Here is a 21,583-nt window from a genome sequence, read left to right on the forward strand (position 1 = left end):
CACTCTTCGTGACTTGTCTGTGATGGTGTTAGCTAAGTCCGCCACTCTTAACCCATATACCCTTTAATATTATGAATTAAATTTCCTTTAAAATGCATATTGTAAACTCAATACCAACAGCTATTGATATGTATTGTCAATCCCTCTGTGTAAAGAGAATTTTTTGTAATCTTCCTCCATTTTTTCTTCTATAACCATGATGATATCGTGAAACGAAATCACGGCGGTTCAGTGAAACGAACTGTAAACTGAAATCATAGTTGTATTGTACATTGAATTAATTAAGCCTCAATTTCTCTGAGGGGGATTGCCAATAGGAAATCACACTGATGGTTTCTTTCCATCCCTGACATTGGCATCGAAGATAACTAGGGATTGGCAGGGCTGGACCTACAACACACTCAAGTCAATTTTCACGCTCACTTCTTCATTAGTTGCAACACTGGCCTGTCAGGTTAGTTGCAAGCTGGTGAAAATCAATTCCACAAAAAGGTTGCTCCAAAGCACACAGTGAGAGCTGGAGAATGGGAAACGTCAAAGCTTTTGAAGTTAGAAATGTTAAAAAAAGAGTTACACATTACACAAAAAAGGCATAACATGGTATTTTAAAAGAAGCAGAGATAATAACAATAAAAAGAAAATCGGAGAAATAAAACAGGTGACAAAAAGTGGATGTAGTCATTCTTTTCAAAAATGTACTTTTGCGTTTATTTTGAATGAATTAAACTTGTTCATAACACTATCCTATTGGGAGTCATTCCATTACTATAATTTGTTTTAGCATCACAGTGCAAGGCTAAACAATCTTTAGGATGGGTCAGTATAGAGAAAAGAATCTCCATATACCTGGTGGTAATCCAGGGTTAATTTTATTTCTGCTATGACAGAAACTGAGCACGTACCATACAAGTCTGAGGGCTTGAGCTATAACCTGGGAAATAATTATGCGCTGTGACAAAGCACAAGTTTCCATTAACCCATAGCTCAGCTTTCTTTGACCTGAGTTTGAGCTTGATAGTTTAATATAGGAGATACAGGAGATGCAAGAGGATCGGGTAGGAATGAGAAATGGCCAGGCAGCACATCTAGTATTCATGTACAGTATTAGCTCAGCCACTTTCATGTTTCTCCTCATTGGCAATCAGCCAACCTGTCCATTTCCTTTCCGAGTCCTGCAACTGAGCTAACATTGCAAATACCAATTAACAAGTCTATTAAAATCACACAAATTCACTTCAAAAAGATTCACGCAACGGCTCTCAACATCACAGTACCCAAAGACTTGAAAATGGTCTGGAAATTGTCTGGTGAAATTAATAATTCTTGCATTTGATATTGTGCCTTTCACATCAGGCAGGTGTCCCAAAGCGCTTCACAGATTGTACTGGAGACTGACTGTGTATGTTGTGGATGAATGCGGAAGCCAATTGCCCACAGCAATGTCACACAAACAGCCACTGAATGAGTGCCCAATTTTTTTGGGGGGGATTGTTGGCCAGAACACCAGGAGAAACTCCCTTCTCTTTTCAAATAATGCCATGGGATCCTTAACATCCATCTGAACAGAGACGGGTCCTCTGTTTTAAAACTCATGTTTACAGGCCTGTTCACAGCTCTGAGATGCTACACTGAGTGATGGGTGCTATATATCTACAAATTGCACTGAACAGGCCCATAAAGTACATTTCTCAGTTTACTAAACTCCACCAAATAACTGACAATACAATAAGAACATAAGAAATACTGGACGAAAAAAGACCAAGGTCCATCTAGTTCGCCGTCCACCTTCCTGGCGGTCGCAAGCACATATGTCCCAAACTACCTATGTACTAAATCCCATAATGTTATTTCCTAAAAGAAAACTGTCTAATCTGTGTTTGAAATAATCAACAGTTCAATAAAACTAATCCTCCCAGTTGACTTCTCCATGCGATTCACAGAAGTAGATTGCTAATTTGCACATAGCAATATCCCACGAGCAGCCAATGGAGTGACCATTTTTTATTTGGGGGATTTATTGGCCAGGAAGGACAGCAGGAGAAACTTCCTTCTCTTAAGCACCTCATTAAGGTGGTGCACTTGTGGTGCACTTCCCGCTGTTGGAATAAATTGACTATCACCTCGGAATACACTGGTATATTTCAAACAGCAACCGAATGTCCCAGAAGGTTTGGTAGTTAAATGGTTAAAAGTAGCTTTGCTGGACGGGCTGAGGTTAGCTTCTGATTACATTTTCATATTTTCCTGGGAAGATGTTCACTCCTCTGAGATAATGAGCAACTGGGTCCTTGAGCATAGATGTAAGAACAATGGAGCACAGAAAGAAAAGGCTACAGCCTCAGACTCAAGGCTGAAAACAAGCAGGTTGTAGAAGGCTGCCCAGAGGTTGTCCATATCCGTGGGGACTATCTCTGTGACCAGGGGAGTTGGATTCAGAAACACATAAAAGATGTAACTTTGAAATATTTGGAGTTGTGTAGAGGGTCAGCACACTTCCCAGTGGAATCGATATCTATGTAAATGTACAGGGCGAGGGAATTTACCTCCAGTAAGAAAGTAACCATTAAAAGTGAGAGAGGAGTAGTTGGCAGCACGAGTGAGGTGCTGGGCTAGGAGCTGATTGTTTCTGTTGAGTTACAGGAGCCACCCTCTGTGATTCTGTGTGATAGTTCTGTGATCTCTCCAATGTATGTCAAGGTGTGATCCAAGGTCTACTGTTTAGTCTGGAGTACGAAACAGTGCCTGGATGTGTGTTGTTGTGCCTATATCGTTAGTTCTACTGTTGTGTGTGACTGGTTGGGTCCGATGGTTTATCGGATGCTGGTCCCAGTTTATTGTTGATATTGTGAGAGTCGGTTGCATCTGAGGGGTAATTCCAGAGGCTGATCTCTGCACAGAAGTTCGTTAAAGTATAATCTTGGGTGCCGTTCGTCCGGAGTACGAAGTGAGACCCAGATACGTACTGCTGGGTCCGAGGGTTTACCGGACGCCAGACTCTGTTTAGTATTTGTGTTACAGAATCAGTTGTCCCTGAGGGTTTTTCAGGGGCTGATCTCTGCTGTGTATTTTGTGCATGTTTGTCTGGAGTATTGAACAACCCCTGAGTGTGTGGTAAATGTTTTGCTCACATAGATGTGTTGTACTGTTATTGTGTTGTTATATGTAGTATAATTTGATTACAAATTGTTAAGCCTTTTATGTTTCATCTTATGCAATAAACTCCATACTCTTACCACCGTCTGTCGAATTATTTACACAGCTTCTGGAGCAGACCAGCCAGCCTCCTGCATTAAACAAACAGTTGATTTCCAGGTTGTCAGGTTACCACCAATAACAACAAGATGCTTTTTATGAAAAAAATTCAAGGAACTCAAGATCAGTATGTATTTTTTGATCTGTTCAGATGGATATAATAATAATCCTTGCATTTGATATAGCATCTTATCATGTCTTCGAGATGTCTCAAAGCGCTTCACAGAATATACCGTAAAATGAAGTGACTGTTTATTTTGTGGGCGAAATGCAGCAGCCAACTGCACACAGCAGTGTCTCACAAACAGTTGTGGATTCAAGTGACCAATTTATCATTATTATTATTATTATTTATAATGAGCAAGCTTTATCACATCCAGTAAAAGCTTCCCTCCGTTGAAATTTTAATGCCATGAAATTTAACTAAGGTCTTATTATTGNAAAAACTTTGGTACACTAAAGAACACAACATACATCAGCAGCAATGTGCAGTTATATAGCATCCATCATGCAGGGTAGAGTCTCAGAGTGCTGAACAGGCCCATAAACATGGGCTTTAAGATGCTTTAACTTTCATGGATGCACATGGTTTATAAATATATCAAAAAAGGCTTCAGTTATTTCTCGTGGACTACAAATAGGCAGTGAGTAGCCTTCGGTCCTCGATGACCGTGTTATGTAATACAAACAGTTTCTGCACGCAAGCATTTCATCAGCCATCCCTGCACAATCCGCCACTTCACTGCTCTACAGTAGCGCAATGCGCCAATCGATGTGTTGGAACCTATAAAAATTATCCGATAAATTTAACTCAGTTTCATTCTCTCTGCGTATCACTCCAACTGAAATTAAATAGAACGGAAAAACACAATTCAAATAGCTTCACCCGACAGAGGGCAGAAAAAAAAACACGTTGCTTTTTCTAAATGTGACATGTAGTGACAAGACCGTTTCCCGCCACCAGAAATGTATGTGTTGTTGATGGCTGTTTAGTCAAACTGTCAAGAAGCTACGTTTCACACAGTTGCTGACATTTAAAACTGCTACTCTGGTTATCTAGCTGTACAGTAGGTTAGAACATGTCAATGGCACCAATGCATATCTGGCCCACTGTAGCAATAGCATCTCTCTTACACCATACTGTATACATAAAGCTAGCCACGCTGCACATATGGTAACTTCCATGTTATAACTAACTCACACACTAGCGCTGGGCTAGATGAACCACCCAAGACTTAAGAGTGCTAACCTGGGCACTCTTTAGTCTTGGGTGGTTCAACTGACTGTCCTTAGGCTCTTTTAATCAATTGTTGGGGAGATCTGGTAGCAGGTAGCATGCTCAGCTTTTTAATATTTTTTTAAAAAAGTGACCTTAACTGAGTCCTTGCATATGTAATGAACGTTTTAAAACACAGAACTACTGCCCCACCCCCACACAGAGCTAGGCGCCCTTTTTCTCTTCCCCACCAACGCCCCCACACCCCCACCCCCCTCTCTCTACCCAACCTTCACAAAACTCTCCTCACACCTGCAGATGTGTAAGTACATTTTGACAGAACACAATTTATTTGGGTTTCCATTCTAAGTTGCTCACCTGCATGAAGCAATGCCATGAATCTGCAATGGGAACAGGATTAGGCAAAGCAATTCCCCAAGGATGAGCCATTACAGAAGATGATTAACCATTGTCAGAAATAGCTTTTACAATATATATTCTCCCAAATCACTAAGAAATTGAAAATTACATGAGATCTTCAAAACCTTTTTATTGCTCCTCTGGCACAGAGGTGAAAATTGAATTATTCCTGGAGGCTAAATCCAGTGTGTAAAACAATTACAATTAAACCGGTACATTATAGTAAGTAAAATAAAGTATGTATCTTACCATTACTGTCTGTCTTTACTGTATTTACAGTATCTCTTAAAGATGCTTTGTTATAATGTGGGTTCGCTACCCGGACATTTTCTTAAATGAAAATCGAAAATCGAAATTGCGCCACCCACACGGGTCATTGATCATAATGTTGTGATGAAGAAGTACTGACTTTCGTCATTTCTTGATCGCATCCTCATTATAAGGATCATTGAAAGTTATGGTCCCCATCCCCCAACTCTCACCAAATAGCATGATTCTCCTGCACTTTACACCTCTCCATACTGAATTGCATTAGTTACCCTTTGGCTGGAAGATCCAAACTGCATGCTGCGACAAAGATTTATTCAGACTTTTCGCCCCCGTTTGAAGAGAATAAATTCCTCTTTTGTAGACAAATGAAGATAAGGGTGTCAAGGACGCTGAAGCAATGTGATAAGCTGCATAAATTTGTTACAAAATAGAGAGAAGGGAGGCTATTACAGTGATTATTTTCAGTGTGGAATGCCACAGGGATCAGCCCTAAACTCATTGTTCCTGTTCAACTTCATGAATTACATTACTGAGGATTCTTAGAAGGACATCAGCACAGCAAACTACTGGGTAGAAAGCGGAGCATGTCAAGGGAGGTAATTATGCAAGAAGATTTGGAGATATTGGTCACTGCAAAAAACAATGAACAAAGAATTGAGAAGCTATTATACTTTCAGGAAGACGAACATAATGGAAATACCAATTTGCTCAGTCCGTAAAATTGCAGGACTAAAAGCCCATATATATGTGGTACAAACAAAAGTATGGTTAATGGAATGGAGAATGTGTACCCAATAGCCTTGGGTGTACACTCATCTCTCAGAGATTTAGGTGTACATTTTATTGTTGTCTTCATTTATATTACGTATATCTATTCCTTCATAAGAGATCTCAATACTTTTGTTACTTTTAGATTGTTGACAGGATTGTTGGCCAGGATACTGGGAGAAACTCCCTTCACTTTTCAAATAATTCCATGGGATTTTTAACAAACCACAACAAATTACATTTGTATAACGCCTTTCACATCAGGAGGAAGTCCCAAAGCACTGGGTAGATAGGGCATCCGTTTAACACCTCTTCCAAAGGACAGCACTTTGACAATACTATGTTAATGTATAGTCGCTTTTCCACCAAACTTGTAATACAAATCTGACAATAATGTAGCTTTCCACCTCTTTCCCCTCCTTTAGTTGAATAACCCGCAAATTCCAAATGTCTTTTCACCCGTCGGTAAATATTACTCGCTACGCTCATTTCAATGCTGTTTTGTGGCACTCCTTCCAGTGCCAAAGATTATTGAACTGTAGCAAATCAAAGGCAAGTGTCAAAAAATCATATTGCAATTCACTTGAATGCACTTCACTGAAATGTCTGCAAAGCAGCTAATGCTGCCGTTCTCTTAATGACTTCCTTCATTAATGACTACATCAGCGTGCCATCATATTCCCACACTGTGCAATAGCCTACGTTACTTCAAATCTGGAGCAGCAACACAGTAGGGAGATAACTGGTATTTCACACAGAAGCTTGAATATGTGTATCTGCAAATTTCAAGCACGTCAATCCAAATAAAAGCCACATCGTAAATATAGTTTAGAGTGATGTACAACAGGTAAAAGCCCTTTTCACTAAATGTTTGACAGTTATGATAAAAAAAAGCCCTTGAAATTTGATACAAGAGTTCGAGATTTTCCTGACATTGGACATAGATTCTGCTTAACTCCCCTTGGCCAACAAGAATTAGCCGCAATTCCTCGTCCTCACCTGTAAACACTCCATAGTGTTGCTCCGCCCTAGCTCTGTAATCCCTACAATTTGTCCGCTCATTGCATACTATCTTATGCTACTAGCTGCTGATCAAGTTACCTTGTGGTCGTGTTCTGTTTAAAATAATATGGTTGTATTGTGTAACCATCCTTTTCCACTTTGAATGCATTTTAATAAGCATATTGTTTTTGCGAGAAAATTATCTGACAATATATAACCCAGTTTGTGTAGAATATGAATAAGCAGGGACACACTGATGCTAGGTAATTACACAAAATCACCCATTATATCCAACCAAATAGCTTCTGACAGAAAACGTGTTCCGTTGGCCCAGTTATGCACAAATGTCAAGGGAGACATTACACAGGCTGTCAGTCCAAATCTTCATTACAAACAAACTAATCTGAATTAGAGAATGCAAGATTACACCACTCTGCAGTTAATTGTAAATGAAAGCTAACGCCACTCTCAGTTCGTCATTTTAATCTTCCTCTGATCTACTTCATTCTTCTAATTTATCTCCTTTCTTCTCTCGCCCCCCAAAAAACACTGCCTATGCCAAACATCACAAGCTATACAGGTAAACTGAATTCTGTAAATTCCCAAAACTGTTCTGAACTATTATATAATAATAATAATCCTTCCGTTTGATATAGCGCCTTATCACATTGTCCAGAGGCTTCGCAGAATATACTGTAAACTGTTGTGACTGTGCTATTTTGTGGGCAAAATGCAGCAGCTAATTGCGCACAGCAGTGTCTCCAATCAGTCGAGGATTGAGTGACCACATTATTATTATTTTTTGGAGGGATTATTACCCCCGGAAACCAATCTGCTAAACAACTAACAACCGATTAATTAACTTAACTGAGAAAACATCATTAAAACTAAATGCTCAAAATTATTGTATGAAACATTTCAGAAATGCCAGCCTTAAACCACACATTTCGGAAGATCTCTAGGTGTGAAAGGCGCTATATAAATGTAAATTATTTGTTGTTTTATGTGTTGTTCTGAAGACATGTTGAACTTCAGATTGTTTCTGTAGTTCAACGATGTTTTTTTTAAATTCATTTTTATTTAGCATTAGCCATTTTAATTCTCTTCCAAACTGTAAGGACCGGAGCAGTGACCATGAGGTGAATTATCAATGTTTTCTGGAGGACAGCTGGATAGATCAGTGGGAGAGATTCTCTCCTCTTTTCGAGCAGTGGCACGGAATCTTTCACACCATCTAAAGAGGAAGAGGATAAACACCTAATTTAATGAGCCACTCTCCCGGCTCTGGGCCAGAATGTCAGCCAGGACTAGAAACACAATTTCTGGCGTGGGTATGAACCCACAATGTTCTGATCCAGAGGTGAGAATGCTATTAACTGAGCCAAGTTGACCGTTAGTTAATTAGCAGCTTAATATAAAGTCACAAATCAGAAACACAAATCTGCTCTTGGAGCTGGTTAGTTTAGAAGAATCTGAGGTGTTAATGAGTAATCTTTATTCAATCGTATCTTGCAATACTCCACTCAATGAGTTCTGACACAAATTTGTAGCTCTGGGGAACGACAATTTTTTAAAAATTTCTCCATTCCTGCAAGGACATTTGTAACACACATATTTATATTTCCAATTAAGAAAAGCAAAGACTATTTGAATTTCTAATTCCATCAAAGTACAGTACATAATTCCACCATGTGGACACAATACGTATGTTCAATCAGGCAGAATCATGCATCTTAGGGAAATATAGCACCTTGAGGATTAGTTGAAACCAATTGATGAGAATTAATTTCTCTTGGTATCTTGGCCAATAATTTTCAGATATTCAATCAATTCATTTAATAAATGTTTGTGGGACACTGTTGTGTGCAAATTGGCTGCAATGTTCACCTGAAAATACAGTCACTACATGTTACAATAAAGCTTGTGAAGCGCTTTAAGCCATCCTCCCAATGTGAAAGGTGCTATATCAAATGGAAATAATATTATTTATATTTTTAACCCAGTTACAGCTGTTTACTTCCTCTATTGAAGTGTAGTCTTACCTTCATTTCCAGACACCTTTAGTGGTCCTCCTAAAGCCCTGATCCTCCTATGAAGTTCATGTATAGATTTTGTGCACACTGAGTAGGTAGACTTGGATAAAGTCAGTCAGGCAACCCTGTTCAGTAGGTCTGCCCATACTATTTGACTTAGTTTTGGTGGTTTTATAGACACAATTAATACGATACAATCCCAAATTACATTTGTAAGCGCCTTTCACGTCGGGAGGAAATCCCAAGGTGATGAACAGTCAGGGATTAGGACTTGAGCGGAGTGGGGGGGGAGGGTCTTGAGATGTGCCGTGAAAGAGGCAAACTTGAATAAAAGATGCCAACCCTCTTCGGTAGAATAATGCTCTAGCTTAAAAAATACTTTCCTGCAGCTCAATGACTGGGTCCACAAAAAGGTACAGCTTTCTACATGAGGATTTGCAGCTAATACTGGCAGAAATTAAAGAGCCAGTATTTGTGCTGGATTGCCTTGGGCTAAGCAGCACCAGCCAAAAAGATAAACACAGGTGGCATTGCAGGGGCTTACAGGGGAGTCAGATCCAGGAAGAGTTCAGTGATTCTAAACCTTTTGGACAGGACACATTCACATTATGCTGGGAAACAAAATGCAACAATTTTCACTGCTTTGAGTTATGAAACGCCATAAATGTCGAAACACAATCAGATGGCTAAGGAACTACTGGATAACAATCAATACACTAAGTCTGATAATAAGCCTTGCATTTTTTTTGATGTCTCACATCTCAAAGTGCTGAACAGAATATACTGTACTGTATATTATGTGGGCAAATTGCTTTGGAGTTATGAAACTCCATAAATGCCATGGAGTTATTGATGCCTACTTTGCTTGCAAAAGGGTTGTGAATTTTCAGGCAAGTTCCACTCCACCCCCACTCTCAAAGAATATTCTTCACAGTTTATAACTTCACTTCCTCCCCACAATTGGAGCAGTCAAAAATATATTTTCATACAGCTTTATATACCGTTACTGTAGGTTTAAGTTCCACAACCGAGCCCATAAACTGCTGACTTCCTAGGGCATTATGCCTCTTTAGCTGGCTGTTAGGAGGCGAACAAGGTCAGTCTTGATTAACCTGCCCTTCAATTTTTCTTCCTTCCCTGTGGGGAAATGTCTGGCCTCTCTATGATGCTATGTGCAGAAAGCCCAACTGAGATCAACATCACATCATGCAAAGAAACATTGGTAAGAAACAGCATTACACACAGGTTCAGCAATGTCCTGCAATAACTCCTAGAGATGGTGCCTTAATTTGTCAGAGGTGCGACCTATCAGAAGCTCTTACCTTGTTGCACATACAGTTTCAGGGTTGCATTCCCAGGTGTATATTAGCAATCTCTAAGCACTTCTCTCACAATATCCACAGGATGAAGCAAGCATTTTCTAGATTGAAACTACCACTTTGGGTGGATTTTTTGCTAATTTTTTTCAATAAGCATTTTTACGCACAAATAATTACACAAAAAAAAGCAATCCTCTCCCCAAACAAAGAAGTGGCAATGGGGGAAGAGAGAGCGGGTGGTGGTGGGGGGAGTGAAGAGATAACAGTGCCTGGTATATTCATAAATAATACATAGAGCTCAGGGAATAATAAGAGAAATTTCTCCTTCTTCTTAAGAAATATCATGAGGAGCAACATTAACAAAAGCTGCTGGAGCTATTTTTGTTTCACTTGTGCATGTGAATTCAGCTCCTTCACACGGTGACCTAATCAGGTTAGTTCCCCTGACGATGTCAATAGTACTTGCTTTTTAAAGACAAAAACCATATTCAAGAGAAAAGGTTAAAGAAGTGTTAAATAACAGCGTTTTTGGGGGGAGGGGAATAAGAGAATAGGGGAAAGCAAAACTTTTCCCCGCCCCGTCCAAACAGTCTTGATGGTGAGAATTTAAATAAATTAATCTCCCCCCCAAAAAAAACATTGTGATTTAGCACAAAACTTCTATTTTTGACATACACTCATTTTCAGAGACACAGTTGTGCAATTAAAATGAACAATTAGAATAATTGTGCAAATAGAATGAAGTAAGTTCATTGGATCATTCAAGAAAAAACATAATATGGTTTGGTAGTACGATTTTTATTTTCTTCGTTGGGATTTCTTTAAATAGACCAAAGCAATCAAATACAATTATTGATGCTACAATAATTACTCTTGCATTTGATAAAGTGCCTTTTCCACAGGGAAGATGTTTCAAAGCATTTTGCAGGATTCACTGTAAAGTGCAGTGACTGTATTTTAAAATCCTCTGTTTAACGTCTCATCCGAAGCACGACACTTTCAACAATGCAAGAGAGCCCCAGCAATGCACTGGAGTGTCAGCTTACACTATGTAAATTCAAACCCCGACGTGGGACTCAAACCCACAACCTTCTGACTCAGAAGGGAGGGTTCTACCACTAAACCAAGCCGGCACCCAGAACACTAATACTAAAAATAGCTTTAAACAAGTAGAGCTTAAGAAAACAAACTGGTTTCAATTGAGGATTATGTTTCATTGAAACCACTGGCATGTGAAATTGGTTATTGTAATTAAGTTAATATGTCTCATTTCAACAAACAACGTTTCTGGAAGGTTTGTGCTACAGGTGAACCAGACATATTTAAATCATTTCCATCACAACTTCCTTGGAGACAAATACAGTTGCCTCACAATAGAAACTGTTGCTAGGATACATGATATTCACTACGGTCAAGGTAATGACAGTGCGTTTCACTAATACAACACCTTTGTCAAAGGGCGAAGGTCTCTAAGCACTTAACAGGACCAATGGGGAGCAATCAGCAGACAGGAAAGAAGTTGAGGGTGTTGACCGAAGTGAAAGTCAAAGAGATCGAGAGAGTTTTGACAGCAGGAAGAGATGGTACAAGGGAAGGAATTGGGGGAGATACATCTAGAAAGCGAGGACACAACAACAACAACAACAACAACAACAAGATTCCATTTATAAAGCGCCTTTCACGTCAGGAGGACGTCCCAAGGCGCTGCACAGTTGGGTCATGACCCGAGCAGGGGGGAAATGGTCAGGGTGAGGGGAGGGAAGGGAGGAGCGAGGAGGGGGAAATGGTCAGGGGAGGGAGGGAAGGGAGGGAGCGAGGAGGGGGAAGAGAGTCGAGAGGGGAGCTGAAGGCACGGTCAAAGAGAAAGGTTTTGAGACCGGCCTTGAAGGAGGAAAGGGAGGAGGCGGCGAAGGCACTGGGGGATGGAGTTCCAGAGCCTCGGGGCTGAGAGGCTGAAGGCCCGACCACCGATGGTAGGGCGGTTGGGGCAGGGCACGTGGAGCAGACCAGAGCCAAAGGAACGGAGGGTACGGGCAGGTAGGTAGGGGGATAGTAGGTTGGAGAGGTAGGAGGGAGCGAGGCCGTGAATGGCCTTGTAGGTGAGGATGAGGATCTTGAAATCAATCCTCTGGGGGATGGGGAGCCAGTGGAGGCGAGCGAGAGTGGGAGTGATGTGGTCCCGAAGCCTGGTGCGGGACAGTACACGAGCTGCAGAGTTCTGAATGACCTGCAGCTTGTGGAGGGAGGTGGCGGGAAGGCCGGCGAGGAGAGAGTTCCCATAGTCCAGCCTTGAGGTGACAAAGGCGTGGACCAGGGTTTCAGCAGCGTGAGGGGTGAGGTCCCATGAAAATAGGCCCAGTTCTTCTACTCTCTATTCACTGGTCAAATCACTCATGCCTCACTGGGTATGATCCAAGTAAATCTCCTATGCAGCCACTCTACAGACTTGACATCCAATTAAAGTGAGGTGACCACAATTGGACATAATAGTCTAATTGGTCAAACCAAACATTTATACAGGTAAACATCATACTCTTTGGTTTCATATTTTATGCCCCCATTTATAAGATCACATTTGCTTTCTTCACAGTTTTGTCCACCTGTCTTCCCATCTTTAAAGATATATGAACATTAAATCCTGAATCAGTCTCTCTGCTCTTCTTCCCCTTTTAAAATGTAATCATTTAGTGTTTAGATTTTCACCCTAAGCTTCCTGCCAAAATGTGTAACCTCACACTTTTTATTCCATATGCCACCTCTCTACCCAATTTACTCATCTGTCTATGTCCTCCTGCAGTTGCTTTCAATCTTCTTTATAGTTGTGCACTGGTTTGAGGGAGGTTGATGAACTTGCAGTGTACAGAACAACAGCAGCAGCAAAAACTTGCACTTATATAGCCCCCTCCATGCAGAGTAACATCTCAGAGCTCTTAACAGTGGCAGAGTCTGACTCTGAACCGGTGGGGGTGGGAGGGCTGGGAGGTGGCCGTAAGCACGGTCGAAGAGGAAAGTTTTCAGGCGGGACTTGAAAAAGGGGAGAGAGGAGGCAAAGTAGAGGGATTGAGTGAGGGAGAGTGTTCCAGAGATTCGGGCAGTAATAGCTGAAAGCACGACCTCCAATGCTGGGGCGGGGGGTGCGAGGGACAAGCAGGAGGCCAGTGCCAGTCGAGCGGACACACCAGGTGGTGGATTAGGGAGTGAGAAGGTCGGAGAGGTAGAGATGTCCCAGAGAGTGAAGGGATTTGAGCAAAAGTGTGAGGATCTTGAAGTCAATCCGTTTGGTATGGGGAGCCAATGGAACCTGGCCAGAACTGGTGAGATGTGGGTATGGAGTTTGGTTCCAGGAGAAGGAAATGCCACTGTGATTGGATTTGCAGAGATATTTGCAAATTACTAAAGAAGAATGCAATTCTACAGTAGTATTATTAGTTACATTAATCGCACACAGAAGCTGGACCAGAGTTCCTCCAGGGCAGAAAAGTATTTTAAAAATCTACAATTGTGGGGTTCCTCTGTGAACTCCTGGAAAGGTACAAAGACACTAAATGGGGCAGAAGGGGAAAGCAAGAATAAAAGGTGTACACAGGACACTAACTTGAGAGGTAAGAATGAGAATTGTGTTTCATTCTGCTGCAAAGTATTTTACATACCAAGTTGGTCAATAATGCTGGAGACGATTCCCACAGGTTCCAATTGAGTGTCTTCAGGAAGAACAAGATTTAGTTCGTCAACTGCCGGCAGGTCCTGACAAAAAGAAACACGATAAAATACAATTGAAATCCCTTTGATGTGACAGTCCCTGCCTTTAGTCACTGATGACTGAAAAGTACACTATACAATGCCTCGTCACTCTGGCAACACAGGGTCAGCATGACAAATAATGTACATAGCCCTTGAAGGTCCTCTTTGAAACATATGTATTTTTTAATCCACTACCAAAAACCCGTTGGCAACCCTCCTTCAGAAATTCTCCAAACATAAGCTGAGCCAGGTCAGAGCTGGCGATCAGAGCTCGTTGTGGGAGCCAAGGAAAATAGCTTCAAACTTATCCATATTGAGCTGCAAGAAATTGTGACTCATCCAGGGCTTGATGTCTGACAGCAAGCAGACAATAATAATAACACTTGCATTTGATCTAGCGTCTTATCATGTCGTTGATACGTCTCAAAGCCCTTCACAGAACATACTGCAGCGACAACTATAACTTGCATTTATATAGCGCCCTTCACGCAGGGTAGCGACAGTTATTGTCCAACTTCCAAATACACATCCCGGAGAGTGTCAAAAATTCACATCCTCCAGTGCTATAGGACAGGTAACACTCTTCTTGTAATACAATAATGCTCTTATATGCTGCTGCCATGGTATTGTAAATCGGACCCAAGAGATTTCAACCTTTCCTCAACAACGTTATTCTCCATTTTAGCAAAGGTTCCATTTGAGTGACCTTAGAACACGGGTTAAATTATGGAATATATTCAATAGATCCTAAACTGTATAAACCTAGTTGCTGTAACCATGACCTCAGGAACAAAGAAGAAGGATCAGCACTCGTTTGCTACAATGCAATTGACTTGGGAGTTTGACCTTTCCAACAAATACAGGAAAACAACCACTGAATGAATTACTGCCCCTCACGATATTGTACAATCCGTGCTTTCAATGTTCACATGCTTTTTCCAAATTCTCCTCACTGCTCTGCAAGAACCACAGCTGAGTGGCTCATAACTTACAATGTTTGCTGAGCTCCACATCTTCACACAAATAGCACATCTTAAATAACACAACTCCCTCTTTCTGCAGCAGAAAAGTGGGATCGCACCATTTGAAATGACATGAGAGTTTTACGAAACAATCTTCAAATCGAGTGAAGAAAGACATAGAAATATCATTTATACATTAATGCATAGCAAAAATACGATATCCCATTATCCAATAAGGAAAAATAAGTGGGACACTGTCCTTTAATAAAATTTCCCCCAGGCAATAGATGATCCTCCTCTGCTGTACATCACACCTCCTTTTCAGCTGCACCGTTAGGCTGTTTGCCATATGGTTTTGCTTTTGCAAAAGAAACAAGGCAATGCATGTGGCACCAGAGCACTTCATATCTTGCGGTGGTTCCACTGTTCCACCTCCTTCCTGCTGCTGTCCAGGTCTAACAAGTATTTACTCCAGTATTGCAACTTCAGTGACATGCATAACTTCACCATGCACATTTGCACAAAGCAAAAATGTGGAACAATATTTTAAGTCCTAATAATCCTAATACAGGGCAATCTGGCAATACAAATTTACAGCCAATATGGCATAATAATAATCCTTACATTTGATACAACGTCTTTCACTTTGGGAAGACATCTCAAAGCACTTCACAGGATATTCTGTAAAGTGTGATGGCTGTGTATTTCTGAATGCAGTAGCCAAATATCCCCTCACGGTCAAGGCATAGGAGAAACTCCCTTCTCTTTTTGAAGAGTGTCATGAGATCTTTAACATCCACCTCGAAGACAAACCTCGATTTATCTTCTGAACCCGAAGGACAGCACCCTCAACGATTCAACGCAGCCCTCAGCATTGAATTGGAGTGTACAAGTCCCAATGTGGGGCCTGAACTAGCAACCTTCGGTTTCAGAGATGACAGTGATACAACCTAAGCCAGGCTGATACACTGCTTACTCCATTATCCCACGTTTACTGCATTATCTTTTCTGCATGCAATGGTGTAAACCTAGCACAGGTGAGTGTAAAATTAACTAACTATTGACAATGTTTCTTCTACCATCTAAAAGTCATTTACATATCAGGAATTTGATATACACGGAATTCTCCTGGTTGATAAGCCACAGAAACCTTAGAAGGGTACACATGACCATGCACATTACTTACCCCCATACTCCTCCCAGATAATAATTGTACTGAACACATCTATTACAATAACCAAATACATTTTTAAGCACAAGCACACTCTAATGTCTGGACCAGTCACTGTTCCTATATACTGTAAATGCCTGCCTCTGCATTATATTTTCTTTAGTCAAAATAATTCAACAGCACTGACACACTCACTCACTTTCCCACAGCCAAACTATCAGAATTGTCCAGACTGTGGCCATTGCTGCTCAACATACATTCCCACTCACTGATCAATCAACTGATAAAAGTGGTGCCTTGCTTGGAATTCTCTCCTCCAAAAAGGCCGTGGATGCTGGATCCACCCACACCTTCAAGAGTGAGGTTGATAGGTTTTTGGTAGGTCAGGGTATTACAGGATATGGGGAGAAAGCGGGAAATTGGAATTGAATGGATTAGTTGAGGTACAGATCAGCCATGATCTAATTAAATGGCAGAACAGGCTCGAAGGACTGAATAGCCTACTCCTGTTCCTATGTTCATATGTCTGGAAGCTCCATAAAACAACATCTCATTGAATCCCACATCAATGAAATTAAATAAGATCTGAGTTTTTTGTCAAAACTTCCATCTAATCCAAGAATAGAAACAAATATTTATCATTTGTAATTTTCTTGTATTAAACTATTCACTGCTATGTATTCACCAAATAAATGTAATACGATAAATTAGAATGTTATTTTAGTGCAGATGGCATTGTTAGGCAACAAATGCTCCCACGCAGCCATAAGCTACATTGCTTGTGGTTCTGTCATTTATTTACTACATCCCCAATTGCAATGCTTTAGTGCCTGTGAAATTCTGCCACTTAGCCAGCCATTATTTACTTTGTACTGTGTTACAAGCTCACCTCTACTGTATTACATTGATGAACAGTTGATGAAATGCGAACCATGGCTCTATAACATAAACAGCCCTATGCTGATAACCCATAGTCTCTCCCTCGCATAATTCCTTCCACCTCTCTGATCAATCAAATCTGCTACAGGAGCTCATGTTTGCCTCAGGCTGGCCTACCACCTATCTTTGAACACAGATGTTCTCAGGGGACCAGATGGGTCAGCCACTGAGCCAACAGGCCTACCATCAAACTGCTGCGGCACATCAATCAGTTGTGTTCACTGCTGGTCTGTGTCGAGCCTGCACTCTCTGTGACAGACTGCAGTCCCGAAAAACAATGCATCACTAGAAAATGTCATTGATATAATTATGATTCTTACATTTGCTTAATACAGACAAATATGTGTAAGTATTAGCCTGGCGCAGTTGGTAACACTCTGACCTCTGAGACAGACGGTTGTGGGTTCAAGCCCCAGGTTGAGACTTTAAACTCCAGTGAAGTGCTGGGTGTATGCCTCGTTGTTAGAGGTGCTTTGGATAAGATGTTAAACTAGGTCCAGGTTGCCTGTTAAAGATCCCATTGCACTATTCACAAAGATCAGGAAGTTTCTCCCAGTCTCCTGACCAACAATCCTCTGAAGCATATTGGCTACCAGCTTCACCTACATATGTAGTCACTAATGCCCAATAATCCATTGGATAAACCTCTTCCGTGTTACCTGACAGGTACATAGATAAATTCTGACGCGGAACAGCTTTCCTGACTTGTTACATTTGAGAAGATGTTGCCAAGTGAATTAGACATGAAGCTTACACTGACTGGTATAACAGCCAAGTTTGTACCACAAAAGGAGGCACAAATCCATTACCATGCTCCCATCTTCAACAAGTTCTATTTGTGATAGAGAGAATCCACAGTTCCTCAACGGATGAAATTTTAAGATCCTCAACTTAGAGGTCTTCAATTCTCTCCAAGGATTTCGGCTACACAACGTACAACATTTTTTTCCCCCAAATACTACATCTCAGCTCATTGCCACTGCAGTTTCATTATTTATTTGCCAATCCATTTTTAATTCATAATCCTCTAGGGTAAGCCATCAGGTTTTGTACTGCACATCTCCCGCACAAACCTTGAAGCTAACCTGAAATACACGTCTTCAAAAACATAACCGTTGCAATCAAGCTCGGCTGAGTTGAGCTCTGCTCTGCTGTCCGACGAGCAGAAAGGGGGACGTTGTTGGGTCGAATTTGTTACAAATAACTGTGCTGAATCAACAGGTAAAAAAAACGGATAAATGTTGGCCATGTGGCACATGATTCCAAAGTGAATCTCGCTGGATGGAACCATTCAGCCAAAGCCACCCCGAAGAGGTGATTTCACCAGGATCCCAATTTACAGTGCGAGAGCAGGTAGCACAGGTGGATCAACCCCTGCTCAAAGTTGAGGCTTTTTAAAGGACCATTTGTAATTTTGTTCAACACCTGGTTGCATTCCTGGCTCTTCAACAACAAAAAACACTAACCACCATTCAGAGCAGGTTCAGCGCAGGCACATACACAGCTGCCCCACGCCAATATAATTTTTGAACAGGAAACATAAAAATGGGATTTCTGCTCCTAATCGTATAAAGTAGGCTGCAAGGAACGTCACTCATGTACCAGATTGTCCAGTCCACTTTGCCACTTGTTGCCTCAGGATAGATCATGTCATAATTAAGTCAAGCAACTGAAAGTTTGTAACTGAACAGAGGTTATGACACTGAAAGAACAGATGTGGATCATAGTCAACTTCCCTGACTTGTTACTCCCTCAGTCTGTTGAGCACCAAGATCCACACCATCCATCTGCCCAATGTCAAATTCTATCTGCATTTTCCTGGACTAAATAAAACAGGAAAGCGGGGGTGGGGTGAGGGTATCACAGGACACAGAGACATAGAATAAAACAGTACAACGTAGAAGGATAATTTAATAATCTGACCCTTTAATCATTAAAAGGTGGGATGAAAAGTCAGTGTCGGAGAATGGAGCTTTTCTGCTCTTTGCTGTAGGCATCTAACCACTACCTAGAAATAGTTTATCGTTCCACATTTGGAAATAAAAGTTAGCTCACATCTTGACGGATAACTCTCCCTGTTCAAGCATGATATTTCCATTTCTACACTAATCTATTTCTGAGCAAAACTGCTCAAGTGATGATTCACAGTCAGTTTCTACTTTGGATTTGCATCCTCTGGGAAACAGATCACTCAAACTTATTACAATACGGATGTCTAACTATGGGTAGGCAGATATATTAGCCATCTTGGTGTAAAACCCAAAACTCTGGTCTTGAAAGAAAAGTGATTTAACCCATTGTACTACCCAATCCTTTATATAGCTTTAATGCCAAAAGGTTTTCTGACATAAAGTCAATGACATTGCTACGAGTTTTAATTGAGGAAAGTGAAAAAGCAATTGAATAGTTTGTTGTTCAGACATTGGAAGGTTATCAAGCAAATATTTCTGGACCATACAAAAAGGCAATTCCAGTTAAATCCCTGTTGCCCTGGGTTGAATGATTTGGGACATTTTCAGCCCACGCACTGACAGGCTGAAACAATTGCCAAAATAAAGTTACTGAAATGTACTTTTTAAACTATATTACTTTAAGCAATTAAAAGCAGCAACAACAACAACAAATTACATTTGTATAGCGCCTTTCACGTCAGGAGGAGGTCCCAAGGCGCTGGACAGTCAAGGATCCGTACCCAACCTGGTGGTTGGAATTAGGAGGGCTGTAGGGTGGGGAGAAGGTTAGGACGGTAGGAGTAGGAGGGTGAGCAAAGGCATGGTTGAAGAGGAGGGTCTTGAGACGGGTTTTGAAGGAGACGAGGGGACGAGGTGGAGGGACTGTGGGATGGAGAAGCAGAGAAGTTGAAGACCCGCCCGCCAATGGTGGGGTGGGCAAGGCTGGGTACGCGAAGCAAGCCGGAGCCCGCTACAGGTTGGTAGGGCGCTATGAGGTAATTTTTTTCATTAAAATACATTTATTTTCTGCACATTTCAGCGTCCCAAGATGCTGACTATGATCGATATACAGTCATTTGCCTACCAAATATACAGTTGCTAAACTTTACAGGAAATTCTGCTAAGTGCTTTGAGACTTCCTGACAAAATGAAATGCAAAGATTATTATTACTGTCCCCATCAGACCAAACTGATGCATATTGTGAAACAAAATGGCATTAAAGCTGCTGAATGGCATTAAAGCTCCTCAGCCCACTCAATTCTGGAGAAAAAGTACTGCATATAATTGGTGCAGTGGGCTGTAAATTAATAGAGGCCTTTTTGTTTTAAAATCGATAAACCCTTTAAAAAATATATACATAGCGTTCAGAGCACATCCAATAGCAAAACTTAAGGCACCTAGTGATTTCGTTAGCTCAAGCAGGATACAGTGGTAGCGTGGACAGCACATTGATCAGGGTCAGGTTTACAAAAGCAAATAAAGGCCATTATTCATTAAATTCAATAACTGGTAGGCTGAAACCATGAAACAGTAGCGGAAAGTGGTCCAGGTCAATCAGCCTGCCAACATTCATTGCCTATGCTCACAGAATGGCCCCTTGGTCAAAGAACCAGAAGAACCATCATCTCCATCGTAACTCAGCAGAGGTCAGAAGTTAGCACTTCCAAACAGGGAAAAAGATTAAACTAAAAATAAATAGCTAGATATGATGGCAACTGATATAAATGACCTTCAATTGTATTCAGAAAGGGAGACGTATCGCAATGTCCTCTGGGCTGGATGTGAATGATGGAAATGGATGTGAGTGCTGGACATGGTTCTGCTCGGAAATCTCACATGACCCAGTGCTCAACATCAATGTTTTGCAGTTGCATCCTACAGAGTATTAAAACAGGTGAAAATCTTCCCCTCGGCTGTTGCTGTACAATAACGGAAATAGATTTATGGAACGCTGTAGCTCAAGCCAAGAAAATCAATGGCTTTCGTCACAAACGTAAAATAAACTGTAACTATAGCAAGGTAGTGATAAAAAGGGCACTGCACACAATTCATTAAAATTATTGACCCAAAATATGATATACGGTCATGCAGCCCAATAACGAGCTACTGTTTAAGATCAAATACCATTTAAAAACAACATTTATGCCTGGTTTATACTGACAGGAGCAATGAGACACCATTTCCAAGAAACAGAGCTATTGGGAGCAGTTATTCCACTTCTGGCTCCCAAATGCACTTGCAGCGGCTCGGGTGACCAGGATGCACGAACTTGGGTCAATGACAATAATAACCTTGAACTTTTCAAACGACCATTTTTGACCACAGACACGATTGATAAAATCTGTATTCAAGCTGCCATGGCGAAAAAATCAATGCTTTGCCTCCTCAAAGCGGTCTCTGCAATTTACACCAATTTGCCTTCTGTGGTAAATTGCTACAAGAAGCTCAGTGGAAACTAGGCATCAGTCCATGCATAAAACCATTTTTATTTGTTGCAATAATGCGTGAAAAAATTTTACCCAGAAAATGTATAGTCT

At 41.0% G+C, this 21,583-nt stretch overlaps 1 protein-coding gene across 1 annotated transcript in view; it reads right to left on the minus strand.

Annotated features, from left to right (window-relative positions):
- naf1 (nuclear assembly factor 1 homolog (S. cerevisiae)) overlaps positions 1-21,583 on the minus strand; it is an 89,729-nt gene that overhangs the window by 38,072 nt on the left and 30,074 nt on the right. Inside the window, exon 4 of the mRNA XM_042338710.1 lies at positions 13,931-14,024. Coding sequence (XP_042194644.1) covers positions 13,931-14,024 — 94 coding nt within the window. The remainder of the gene's footprint in view (positions 1-13,930; positions 14,025-21,583) is intronic.

Source organism: Callorhinchus milii, unplaced genomic scaffold (assembly GCF_018977255.1).
Source record: "Callorhinchus milii isolate IMCB2004 unplaced genomic scaffold, IMCB_Cmil_1.0 Scaffold1, whole genome shotgun sequence".
In the NCBI taxonomy this organism is placed as follows: domain Eukaryota; kingdom Metazoa; phylum Chordata; class Chondrichthyes; order Chimaeriformes; family Callorhinchidae; genus Callorhinchus; species Callorhinchus milii.